The sequence below is a fragment of the Hemicordylus capensis genome, chromosome 3 (assembly GCF_027244095.1).
Source record: "Hemicordylus capensis ecotype Gifberg chromosome 3, rHemCap1.1.pri, whole genome shotgun sequence".
In the NCBI taxonomy this organism is placed as follows: Eukaryota; Metazoa; Chordata; class Lepidosauria; order Squamata; family Cordylidae; genus Hemicordylus; species Hemicordylus capensis.
In genome coordinates this window covers 280,418,065-280,432,016 of record NC_069659.1, presented here as the reverse complement: position 1 = coordinate 280,432,016, position 13,952 = coordinate 280,418,065, and the positions used below count along the sequence as shown (strand labels likewise).

Here is a 13,952-nt window from a genome sequence, read left to right as displayed (position 1 = left end):
GGGAAGTGGGGGGAGGGAAAGAAGCCATAAGGAACAGTAGAAAGTAGCTGGAGGGCAGTCTAGATTCTGAGTTCAAGCATGGCCAAGGTCAAAGGTGAGGCAGTGTTTCCGTTTGGAGAGTTTGCTGTCCTTACCTTGCTGGGTGATATTTTCTCACAAATAATTCTGTTTTCATTGCAGATGCCCATTATATAACCTGTAGGATTCAAGAATGTTCAGAAACTACCAGGAGTGGCCCTTTTTTGCGCTCTATTGACACAAGCTCACTTGTCGTTCAAGATGAATACATCTTCATTCAGGTATGTTACAACAAAGTGAGAGATCACGAGTTGTAAGCAGCTCTTGTCCCTGGTGGTACAGTGGCACAGAGCCCCTGGTGGCACAGTGGTAAAACTGCCGCCCTGTAACCAGAAGGTTACAAGTTCGATCCTGACCAGGGGCTCAAGGTTGACTCAGCCTTCCATCCTTCCGAGGTCGGTAAAATGAGTACCCAGAATGTTGGGGGCAATATGCTAAATCACTGTAAACTGCTTAGAGAGCTCTGGCTATAAAGCGGTATATAAATGTAAGTGCTATTGCTATTGCTATTGTCATCTCTGTGTCGCCTCAATGTGAAGGCAAAGCTGTCTCTAGACTTGCCAACACTGAGCAACAAATATGCACAGAGAAAATCTTTCCCTCTTTATCAAAAGATCAAAAGTACTGGTCCAATTTGCAAAGAGAGAGTGGGAGGAGAGAAGAGGGTGGAAGAGATTTTCTATTGACAAATAAGATGGAGGTAATGAAACAGGTAGCTGCCTTTGCTTTGATTCTAGCAAAGCACATCAGCTTTTTATCTGCACAATATTGATTGTTATTTATAATACACAATGTTGATTTTGGATGTTTCTGAATTTATATTTTAGTATATTTATTTGCCGACCAGGGTTGTTGTACACATGAATGCCATTGCCAGTGGAGTTGCACAAGAGCACAGTTGTACAGCTACTTAAAACATGATCAGTTGTGCAACACTACTTCCATTGTTTCCAATGGAAGTAGTGATATGCCAGTGTCCATGAACTGTTTTAAGTTGTTGCATAACTGTACTCTTGTGCAACAGTGTTGAGGTTGGTTTTAACATGTGCAACAGCATCAGTAGGTCGGGAACAGTGGCATTGCTTTGCACAAAATGTCAGCCATTGTCACTACGGATTATGGGGAAACATATTTATACTACTGGTTAATTGAATATAATTTTCTTTGCTTCAGGACTTTTATTCTCTCACTAATTTTGCCAACCAGTTTCCAAGTTTGGAAAAGCCAAGCTTTCAGATCAAACTTCATGCAAAATCACAGGTCTTTTGCAAATTAAGGTTTGCACACTCTTTGGAAGAAAGTTAGTTTGATTGAAATATGAATAAAGCAAACATTGAAATGGTTTTCTAAATTTTATATTCTGCATTAGTTTAGGGGTATAGTCATATTCGGGAACTTTTAAAGGTTAGCTGGCATGTACATCTGCTTGTGCCTGCTATTTATGCAGAAGTGTATTGTAAAACATTGAATTCACTTACATCAATTCATTCTTCAAGGAAAAGATATTACTTACCTGCAAAACAGTGCTGATAACACTTTATACACTGATTATACTGAAATTCAATTGTCATTGTGAATTTTTGGAGAGAGACTTTCAAATGGAAGAACCTAAGACTATAATTGCTATTATTAATTTGACTGGCAGTTGAGAAATGTGACTCGTTATATACCCTTGTTCCACCCAGAATGTAGGCCCTTTCCTGTCTCCTGCATTTCAGTTCTTCTTTTCTGTGATCTTGGCTTTTCTCTGTGATATTCTAATGACTTTTAATCTTGTTTCTTTCTACTTTGGTTGGTCTGCCTTGTCATGTATTTCGCCTGAAAATTCCAGTTTACTGTGGCCTTCCTATATTATTTAGCTCTTTCTTCCTTGTGTGGTTTATCCAGCTCCATTTTCATTCCCCAAATGTCAAAGCTGTCTAATTATTGGGACTGTTGAAAAAATGACTAATGCCTTTGGGCTGGAATATATCATTAATGCACTTATAATGTTTTTGTAGTCCTGTGTAAAACCTTCACTTTCTTTGTACTGAATTTGAGAGGTTAGGAGAGAACACATTTAGTTAGTATATAGTATATACTAGTTAGTATAACTAGTCATCTAGAGAGGTGCCCAGTATGCTTTCTGGTCCTATCTTATTGAATGAATCTTAGTATTGTTGACTGAGTAACTAAGACAAGGTGTTGGGGTGTGTGTGTGGTCAATCACCTGTGTGACTGACAACCTTGCCACCCTGGCTAGTAACATCAAACATAGGGGAATTGACTGGTTGGGTCCAGTGTCGCAGAATGAGAGGGTACCAATGGTCCCTGCTGAAAACAATTGTGTGCCACATGGGAGGCCTTACTAATCTAGCCCAGATCTGATCCTAGATCAAAAATCCTGACTAGGCTGCACCAACCAACATGGCATGCAATTATTTCAGGGTGAGTTAACCAGTATTTCCACTTGACAAAGAAAAATTGAGAGCCAGCTGGATGACTTATCCTAGATAAAGTGTCAAGTCAGCCCAAGTGTCAAGTCAGCCCAGTGTAGCTAAGGTATATCACCTGCTGTTGATAGTGACTCCATCACTATTAAAGGCTATTCACATGATTGCTGGGTGGGCAGGTGGGGGGGAAGGCTGTGCTGAACTCATCTTTCCCCAGACAATCATCCACATACTGCTGGGAGCACATCTCGTGCTCCTAGACTATCCTTGCTGCTCCTAGAATCTCCTTGCAGCACAAATCTGCATTTATTTGATTCTCTGCTGCTTTTTATGGTCTGTATTGCTTTTATGCTTTTGTTTTAAATTTTTAATCAGATTTGTTTAATTTTTCCCCACTTGATATTTTAATTGTGTCTTTTTTACCATCTTGTGTTTAATTTTTTTGCTGTAAACCGCCTTGGGGTTGCTTTAATGAAAGGCAGTATATAAATTTAACAATAAATAAAATAAATAAATCTCCGGAGGCCAGGATGATGCATCTTGGCCTCCAGATATCTGACAATGTACAGCACAATGAGCATGGTGCACTGGGGGATATCCCCAGGAATTAGGCACACTAGGCACAACTCTGTGCAGGCATGATCCTGTTATTGGGCACTCTAGCACAACGCTGTACACCACCCACACAACCCCTGGTGAGCACACCCTTAACCCTGGCAAAAAGACAAGGTTCAAAGCAGGGTTAGGTGGGTTTGGTTATTTATTTATCTGTAACTCTCATACTGATTTGCAAGTAGCTTCTTTTATTAAAGGCCAAAGCCTATAACCGGTGAATGTGCTAACAAATGCAGATTTAAATGGACAAAGAAATCCCTGACATTTTCCTTAAACTTTAGGGCTCCTGAATATTTGAGGAGACATCCTAAATTTCTTCTGAATTGAAGCAGAGGATGTCAGACTGTTTGCTCTGGTGACAATATGCTCTGAGTGGGGTGATAATTTATCTGCCTGCAATTGGCACCCACTGGAAACAGTGCACTTGGGGCTGGAATTAATTGTTGCTAATTGCTCTTAGTAAAAAAAAAAGAGAGAGATAGCGAGAGGAGGAGGGAATGCATTAAATGAGGTGTCTTAGAAGTACTAATCTCTGCCTTTCATTTAAAATTAATGGTACAGAACATTTTACATGATTGTTATTTTGAATGATGAAATAAATACCAGATAATCATTAAAATGTAAGAACACATGGTGCTCTTACAGCTGCAGCTAATACATGCTTCTGTACTGAGAAAGTTCTTTTCGCACCTATACATTCAGAGGCACTCTTACCTCTGGACCTGGGAGCAAGGCCCTTGGCCTCCAAGGCCCAGGGGTCCTCCAAAGGCCCAGAGGGGGCTCCTGCTGCAACCGCAAGCCGCCACCTCCACCGCTTGCAAGACCAAGCCACCGATATTCTAGCCGCCATGTGTGCGGCTGGGGGGTGAGGTGAGCAACCCCCATGGCAGTGGTGGGCGGAGCAGGAACAGCCTCTGAGCCTGACTGGCTCAGTGGCCTCTGAAAACTGTGAGGTGCTCCGATGCACAGTTAGAATAGAGTGTTGCAAGCCTGTTCTAACTGTGCAGGAGCACCGGAACTCACAGCGGCAAGGGCATGTGGCATGGGGGCGGGGGGGGGGGGGGAGGCTCGCAGCAGGGTGGTCCTGGTGCCCAGATTGCACTGTATACATTTATCCTCTTGCCCCTAGAAAATAAGAAGCTATATGCACTCCCTTTTAGAGAGACATTTGGGTGAAGCTTATATTTCCGCTATTTTGCAAGTGCCCTGGATGCCCAAATCATGTCTATACCCAGTTGCTGCTTTCGGATGAAGACCCAGACTTCACGTATAACATTGCCAAGTTCTGCTTGGCAGCGTGTAGATTCCGCCTGGTTGTGACTGCCAGGCTATTCCCTTGCATCAGCTCTGCATATTTTTTTAAACACTGACTGTTTTATCTTTTTTAGTGTTCCCATTTAGATGCCTTCCCCGCCCCATACCCCCATTTATTTATTTATCTTTACATTTATTTATTACATTTGTACACCACCCCAAACTTTTGTCTCTGGGTGGTTTACAATAGTATAAAACAAGTTAAAATATATACAAAAACTTAAAACAATTTAACAATTTTAAAATCAGCCACGAATTAAAACCTTAAAATTTTAAAGAACAGAAAAAGCTTGAGTGAAGAGGTGGGTTTTCAAATGCTTTCTAAAAATGGTCAGAGATTTAAAAAAGCGCTTCTCAGTAGGGAGCACTTTTAGCCACCGCTTTTTGCATGTTATATATTTCACATTTTATATGTTCATAATTTTTAATACAGCTGTTTAATAATACAATAATCTTAATAATACAATAATCTCTTAATAATTTAATAATCTCATAGCTACCCTCTTTTCCAAGGATAGCAGTTTATAGTATTATAATATGACTTTATACTATTAGAGTAGCAATTTTAAAGTTATATAGTTTTATGGTTCCGTAACTTGTGTTTATTATTTTGAATCATGCTCTACTGTTCTATCTTATGCTGGTCTTGGACCACAATAAAGATGATTGATTGAAAAAAATAAGCTGTAGAATAACATAACATTCTAAAGGTCTAGAGTTACAGCATGCCACCATCCAGGAGCAGTAGAGGGCAACTTTGCACCAGGTGTGATGTGAAGTAAAACTCTGGGGAAAACCATGCAAATTCAGTAGAGTAAATTTAATTATTCAGGATGGAGGAGCCCAACCCCCTTGAATCCTCCATGCCCAAAATATTATATTAGACTATAGTACTCTAGGTGTTCAAGTTAAATACGAGATCTAACGACACTGTGAACTGTGCAGATAATAGCATTCCAGAAACTTGTGATGGTATCGAAGAGCTATTATTGGCCGGGTAAACATTTCTTTTGTACTGATGTGGGATCTCTTTAGTCTTTATTCTTCCACAGATATATCTCAACTTTTTTCTTTCTTTTCTGAATTCAAGCTTGAATCTGCTGCCTCAAGTCTGGGGTTGATTTGAATTTGATTCCATTCAATTTGAATCGATTCAGCCTAATCTTTAAGTGCTAAGGGGCACCAAAGTGGGTTGGGTGGTATGGCCCCATGGGTTCCAACTACCACCCAACCCCCAAAGGAATCGGGCAAAGGGGAGAATTTTTAGGGATTTTTATGTCTTGTGGATTCTCAGTTGTGAAATAACTTTTTCATAGAAATAGAAATTCTTTTAAAAAATCAGTGCTTTGCCCGGTTCCTCGGGGGGTTGGGTGGTGATTGGCACCCATGGGGTCTTATCTCCCAGTCCACTTTGGTGCCCCCTAGCCCTTAAAAACTATGAAAAGCTGGGTAGCTTTTCCTCCTACCTTCCTTCCACACAATCACTACTATCCAGGTTTTCCTCATACCCTGCATCCATGCAACTGAAAATTGGGAGCACACCAGCTCCCAAACTCGAGTAGAACACAGTTTTTGATTGTGTGAATGACCTCAATTTCTGCTTTGAATTGGGAAATCTTGCACCATTAAGTAAGAGGGATGCAAGAGGGGGGCAACAAACTACCATTATCCATGACCTGGGCCAGAAAACATCCTTATTGTTTTTGCCTCGTGTAAAATATATTCTCAGGTTCTTGAAGTGCACAAGATATGATAGAAATGAAGGCTCTGGAGTGAGAGTGAAGAGCCTCTGCCTTGTTGATTGTTTGTACAGCCTGTCACTCTCTACTTCTCTAGCAGTTTTTCCTCATATCTTGGTCTCTTCTGTATTGCTCTCATTTGTTATCCAATTCTGTGCCTATTTGAATATTGGAAGCTTTCCCTTTTGGCTCTCATTTCCCCAAATAGAGTAGGATGATTTTTCCCCCCTGTGACAACAGAAGGCATCACCTTTTCATCAGCAACTCCCTCAAATCTGTCTGTACTGATAATGAAGGATCATGACTACATAAATATTAACAGCTTGCAGTCTTAATGCCTACTCTTATTGTGGATGATACTAAGAAAAAAAGTCAAAATGATGATGGAATGGGACGGGAACCTTTTGATTTTTCCTGATGATGGGTATGTCTGTGGCAATTTGAGATTGATGAAAGAAATTACAGAGTGAGAGACTGTAGTGCTTGCTATGTGAGAGACCAGAATATGTTATAATAGTCTTTTGAGTGTTGCCATTGATGCTACCTAATTTTTGAAGCATCACTTGTGTTCTGGATGACATCTTATCATTTTTAGCAAGGGTGGGCTGCATCCTGACTAATAATGCCCTCATGTAAGAATGTGTTTTTGTGCAGTGATTTTCATTTATCTCCCTTCTCTTTGCTGCCCTTGATTCCTTCTCAAAATATGCCCTGAGGACTGGGGGACCCTCTGGGACACATTTTTTGGGGGAATAAGGGGATTGGCAAAAAATAAGAACAGCCCTGCTGGATCAGGCCAAAGGCCTATCTAGTCCAGCATCCTGTTTCACACAGTGGCCCACCAGATGCTGCTGGAAGCCTACAGCAGGAGTTGAGGGCATGTCCTCTCTCCTGCTGTTACTCCCCTGCAACTGGTACTCAGAGGCATCCTGCCTTTGAGGCTAGAGGTGGCCTATAGCCCTCCAACTAGTAGCCAATGATAGACCTCTCCTCCATGAAGTTATCCAAATCCCTCTTAAAGTCATCCAGGTTGTTGGCTGTCACCACATCTTGTGGCAGAGAATTCCACAAGTTGATTATGTGTTGTGTGAAAAAGTACTTCAGTTTGCTGGTCCTAAATTTCTTGGCAATCAATGTCATGGGATGACCCCTTGTTCTAGTGTTACATGAGAAGGAGTAGAATTTATCCCTCTTTCTCCACTTTCTCCACATCATACATGATTTTATAAACCTCTATCATGTCTCCCCACAGTCGTCTTTTTTCTAAACTAAATAGCCCCAGGTGTTGTAGCCTTGCCTCATAAGAAAGGTGCTCTGGGCCCCTGATCATCTTGGTTGCCCTCTTCTGCACCTTTCCCAGTTCTAAAATGTCCTCCTTTAGATGTGGTGACCAGAATTGTACGCAGTACTCCAGGTGTGGCTGCCCCATCATTTTATATAAGGGCATTATAATATTAGCATTTTTATTTTCAGTCCCCTTCCTAACAATCCCTAGCATGGACTTGACCCTTTTCACAGCTGCCTCACGTTGAGCTGACATTTTCAATGAGCTGTCCACCATGACCCCAAGATCCCTCTCCTGGTCAGTCACTGACAGCTCAAATCCCATCAATGTATACTTGGGGTTGGGGTGTTTCGTCCCAATCTGCATCACTTTACACTTGCCAACATTGAACTGCATTAGCCATTTTGTTGCCCACTCACCCAGTTTGGAGAGATCCTTTTGGAGCCCCTCACAGTCTGTTTTGGATTTCACTACCCGAAAAAGTTTGATATCGTCTGCAAATTTGGCCACCTCACTGCTTATCCTTACTTCTAGATCATTTATGAATAAATTTAAAAGCACCGGTCCCAGTAAAGAACCCTGGGGGACCCCACTTTACTTTCCTCCATTGTGAAAACTGTCCATTTATTTCTACCCTCTGTTTCCTGTCTTTCAACCAGTTACCGATTCACACATGAACCTATTCTCTTATCTCATGACTGCTAAGTTTTCTCAAGAGTCTTTGATGAGGAACTTTGTCCAAAGCTTTTTGAAAGTCCAAGTATACTATGTCAACTGTGTGGGTCACCTTTATCCACATGCCTGTTGATACTCTCAAATAATTCCAAAAAATTCTTGAGGCAAGATTTACCTTTGCCAAAGCCATGCTGGTTCTCTCCCAGCAGGGCTTGTTATTCTATGCGCTTTACAATTTTATCTTTGAGGATGCTTTCCATCAATTTGCCTGAAACAGACATTAAGCTAACCGGCCTGTAATTTCCTGGATCGCCCCTGGATCCCTTTTTGAAAATCGCTATTACATTTGCTGCTTTCCAGACCTGATTGCAAGGATAAGTTATATATTTTATCAAAGAGGTTGGCAGTTTCACAGTTGAGTTCTTTGAGGACCCGTGGATGGATGCCACGGATTCCTCAAAGAACTCAACTGTGAAACTGCCAACCTCTTTGCTGGCAATTTGCTAGTTTTTAGTTATTCCAGACAGTTTAGATCCAACATCATCTCTTGTCACTTCTATCTAACTCAGTTATTTAGCCTCCATCCCTGAAAAGCCAGGTCCAGGAACAGGTACATGCTCAGTATCCTCTGCCGTGAAGATGGATGCAAATAACTCATTTAGCTTCTCTGCAACCTCCATATCCTTCTTAATAATCCCTTTCACTCCCTCATTGTCTAATGGTCATAGGAACATAGAACACAGTCTTGTTTTCACAGAATGGCAGTGGCTTCTCCAAGGTTGCAGGCAGGAATCTCTCTCAGCCCTATCTTGGAGAAGCCAGGGAGGGAACTTGAAACCTTCTGCTCTTTCCAGAGCAGTTCTGTCCCCTAAAGGGATATCTTACAGTTCTCACACTTCTAGTCTCCCATTCATATGCAACCAGGGCAGACCACAAGACCAGCTCTCTTCTCTAACCAACCGCTTCCCTGGCAGGTTTCCTGCATCTGATGTTTTTAAAGAAGTTTTTGTTATCCCCCTTGATGCTTTCAGCTAAATGTTCCTCAAACTCTCTTTTCGCCTCCCTTATTGTCACCTTGCATTTCTTTTGCCAGAGTTTGTGTTCCTTTTCTGTTCTCTTCATTTGGACAGGCCTTCCAATTTCAGAAGGAAGTCTTCTTCCCTTTTATGGCTTTCATGACTTTACCTGTTAGCCATGCTCACATCCTCCTGGACTTAGTGGTACCTTTCCTCCTTTTGGGTATACAGTCTAACTGGGCTTCTAGTATTGTGGTTTTGAGTAAGCTCAATGCATTCTGTAGTGAAGTGACTCTCCTGATTTTCCCGTTCAGCTTTCTTTTCACCATACTCCTCATTTTGGAGATGTTTCCTCTTCTGAAATTCAAAGAGTCTGTGTTAGACTTCCTTGGTGATTCTCTCCCCGCATGTATGCTGAATTTGATCACACTATGGTCACTGTTCCCTAAAGGGCCCATGACATTAACATCACACAACAGGTCCTGGGTGCCACTCAGGATTAAGTCCAAGGTCACCTTCTCTTTGGTTGGTTCCAAGACCAACTGTTCTAAGGCACAGTCATTCAGCATATCTAGGTCATTACCTGACTGTGAATTTACCCAGTCTATGTGTGGGTAATTGAAGTCACTCATAATTACAGCACTGCCTCTCCTTCAAGCCTCCCTGATTTCCTCCAGCAACTCCTAGTCACTGTCAGCGTTTTGATCCGGAGGGTGATAGTACGTGCCCAGCATCACATTTCCTTTCAGAATTTGTATTGTCACCCACAGGGTTTCTGTGGAGGACTCCAGTCCACCTAGGTTTTCTGCCTTGTTAGATTCTATCCCTTCTTGTACATACAGTGCTACTCCACCTCCAAGGCTCCCTCCCTGACCTTTCTATAGAGTTTATATCCAGGGATAACAGTGTCCCACTGGTTCTCACTGTTTATTTATTTATTATTTTATTTATTAGTACATTTTATATCCTGCTCTTCCTTCAAGGAGCCCAGAGTGGTGTACTACATATGTAGGTTTCTTCTCACAACAACCCTGTGAAGTAGGTTAGGCTGAGAGAGAAGTGACTGGCCCAGAGTCACCCAGCAAGTTTCATGGCTGAATGGGGATTTGAACTTGGGTCTCCCCAGTCCTAGTCCAGCACTCTAGCCACTACACCACGCTGGCTCTCCCCAGCACTATAGCCACTACACCACGCTGGCTCCCCCATAATATACAGTGCTACTCCACCTACAAGGCGCCCCCTCTGTCCTTTCTATAGAGTTTATATCCAGGGATAGCAGTGTTCCACTGGTTCTCACTGTTCTACCATGTTTCTGCTATGCCTACTATATCTATTTCTGTGTTAGCAACCAAGCACTCCAGCTCACCTATCTTGGCTCAGAGGCTTCTGGCATTGGCATATAAGCACCTATACGCAGAATTTCTTACCTGGTGTATGCTATCTTTCTTTTGACTCTTTGACCAGCTGGCACAGCCTTCTATCTGTACCTGATCTGACTTGAATCACGTCCTCACCCTCTTCCCTCCCCCACCCCACTTCTCAGTATAGCATACAGAGTCAGTATAGCAGATGTTAAATACTAGTGCCCAGACACATGAACTATCTTATGTGTTCTGTGTAATGTGGTAATTAGGGATGTGCACGGAACCGGCTGGCCTGGTTTGGTTCAAATCCGGACTGGTCTCAAACCTGACTGGGCCAGTTTGGTCCGGCACCCCCTCGAACCCCCCATGGTCCAGTTCAGTCTGCGGGGTTGTGGACCTTTTAAAAATGTTCCTTCCCCCCTCCGGGGTAGTTGTTGGAAGCAACGGGGGTCTGTGGAGGTTCCCCCTCCCCCTACCGGCCTCAATGTAGCCCAAACCTTCCTGTTCAGGCTTTCCCTCTCGGTGCAGCAGCCATTTTGGAGGCCGCCACACCTGTGCAATTGGCCTCTGATAGGCCTGGGTCATGCCAGGCCTCTCAGAGGCCAATTGCGCAGGCACAGTGGTGTCCAAAATGGCTGCTGCGCTGAGGGGGAAGGCCTGAATAGGCCAAAGAGCTGGCCGAATGGGCCGGTTCGGGCTTCATTGAGTCCGGCGGGGGGAGGGGGAACCTCCGCTAGAGATGTGCACAGTCCGGACCAGTCCGGACCGGCACCGAAGGGGGGCCCTTTCTTTTAGGGCGGGAGGGCTTTCTTACCCCTCCCGCCTCTTCACCCCCTCCAGCGCCCGTATTTAACTGAATAACGGGGTGCTGGAAACCAGCCGCCCCCGCCCCCCCCAGCAGATTCACATACAAAGGTGCCCATACCCCTGCCGCCGTCGCCCGCCCGCCCACCTGCCAGCCAGCCAGCCCTCCCTCCCTCCCTCCCTCCCAGCTGCCTGCCCGCCCGAGTCCTTACCCAGCTGCAGGAGAAAACGAGAGGAGCTCCCGGACAGAGCTCCTCTCGTTAGAAAGGCCTGCTGCAGAATGAAGGCGCTTTGCGCGCGCACGCATGCGCATGCTGCAAAGGATGCCGGAGGCCCAGTCTACCCGCCGGGAAAAGGCCGGGTAGACCGGGCCTCCGGCTATCGGAGGCCCGGTCTACCCGGCCTTTTCCCGGCGGGTAGACTGGGCCTCCGGCATCCTTTGCGGCATGCGCATGCGTGCGCGCGCAAAGCGCCTTCATTCTGCAGCAGGCCTTTCTAACAAGAGGAGCTCTGTCCGGGAGCTCCTCTCGTTTTCTCCTGCAGCTGGGTAAGGACTCGGGCGGGCAGGCAGCTGGGAGGGAGGGAGGGAGGGCTGGCTGGCTGGCAGGGGGCGGGCGGGCGACGGCGGCAGGGGTATGGGCACCTTTGTATGTGAATCTGCTGGGGGGGGGCGGGGGCGGGGGCGGGGGCAGCTGGTTTCCAGCGCCCCGTTATTCAGTTAAATACGGGCGCTGGAGGGGGTGAAGAGGCGGGAGGGCTAAGAAAGCCCTCCCGCCCTTAAAGTTATACCCCCACCCGGACCCGAACCAGCAAGGGCCGAACCGGTCCGGCAGTTCGGCCATTCCTTAGAATGGCCGCCGGACCGGTTCGGACACACCCCTAACCTCCGCAGACCCCCTGCTGCTTCCAACAACTCCCCTGGAGGGGATAAGTGACATTAAAAAAATTAGTTAAAAGAAAAAAGTCCACAAGCCCCTGTGGGGGTGTTTGATCCAGGGTCAGACCAAACAGGTGGTGCTTCGGTTCGACCCCAGACCATCGAACCAAACCAGCTCGGCCTCAAACCTGTTTGATGTGTTCGATATCTAGCCAGTTTGCACATCCTTAGTGGTAATGTCCCATATGTTTTATTTCATCTCAGCCTCACTCTGTATTCATTTAAAAAAAAAAAAAGTTTAAGCCTGTGGTGGGGACTTTTTCAAAAATTGTCTGCTTTATAACTGTAGCCTACAAGGTCCCTAAACGAGCATGACAGCACCTTCTCATAACACATTTATTGTAGAATCAGCTTTTGTGGACTAGAACCCACTTCATCAGAAGCACGGTGTGTTGTCCTCAGTTGGAAGGTGCATATAGGTTCACAGAGAAAAGGAACTGAATCCTATGAATTTCATGGCTATCTGCCCCCACTGTGCACTTGTTCACTGTTTTTCCTCATATAGATACCAGCCAACTGAGGAAATACATGCATCTGATGGTAGACTGCAGTGCATGGAAGCTTATGCCATAAAGTAATCAGTTAGTCTTAAAGGTGCCACAACATTTTTTGTTTGTTGTGTGATCAGCTGATTAAATTTAACTGGTTTTATTTGCCTGACATCCAAATTAAGTTGGCTCAGTTCTACAGTAGTACACTCCATTTTTGTTATGCCACATCCATTCTTGAGACCCTATACCTATATCAGGAGGATTTGGAATTGATCCATAGAGGGGAAAGACTATTTATCAAATATTCCAAATGACTGAAAATCTCTATGGTCCTGGGGAAAAAGATGGAAAAACTACCTGTAAATTTTTAGCAAAATTGGATAATATTGCCTTCTTTATTTTCACTGTTATATAGTGATACAGGGGCTCTGATGTGCACATAACATATGTTGAATATGGTTGAATGTGATTGCTTTGATCCAAACCTCCACAGAATTCAGGTACATGTGCAGAATCGCTTACACAAAAAGGACTTCTCTTTAACTTTAGGTTGTTGGGCTCCCCCACCGGCTCCTAAAGGGGCCGGTCACTTACCGGGCTGCATGGCAGCAGGAGGAGAGGCCACGGCCTGTCTGGACCCAACAGGAGTTGGAAGCACTGACCCCCTAAATACAGGGAGGGCAAGGAGATCGGGGGGAGGAGGAGGCCGCCCAGGGCTGGGCCAACGTGGCCTAACAGGCCCTCACTTGGTTGTGAACCATATGATGGTGCCGGAAGTGGGGGCAGGGCCCAACAAGACAGCCACACTGGAGGCTGCCTGGGAAGTGAATGGAGAGGCAGCATGGCTAGTAGAGGAGGGGCCAGGAGCAGCGGCAAGGGATTACCCTCAATGCAGGGCATTATTTAAGGTACATTTGGCCAGGGATGAGGAAGTCAGAGGAGACGGGAGCTGTTAGGCTCTGGAAGCTCCCAAAAGAAGCAGGGCAACCCCTCTTCCTGACAGAGGACCAGGGCGGCCAACACCCCCTCCCTACCCTTCTGAGGCCTATGTACACCGTGCAGTGGACTAGCAATGAGCGGGGTGGGAAGCCGCCACATCACAGAGCTTTTGGAAGATGAATGTGGAACAATTTCTTCTTGTATGGAAGATCTGGCAAATTTTAGACAGAGGTATGCTGAAACATTAAATATATTCATGGAAG

General features: G+C 44.8%; 1 protein-coding gene across 1 annotated transcript in view; it reads left to right on the top strand.

Annotated features, from left to right (window-relative positions):
• SORCS3 (sortilin related VPS10 domain containing receptor 3) overlaps positions 1–13,952 on the top strand; it is a 750,118-nt gene that overhangs the window by 560,062 nt on the left and 176,104 nt on the right. The window contains exon 7 of the mRNA XM_053311335.1: positions 181–299. Coding sequence (XP_053167310.1) covers positions 181–299 — 119 coding nt within the window. The remainder of the gene's footprint in view (positions 1–180; positions 300–13,952) is intronic.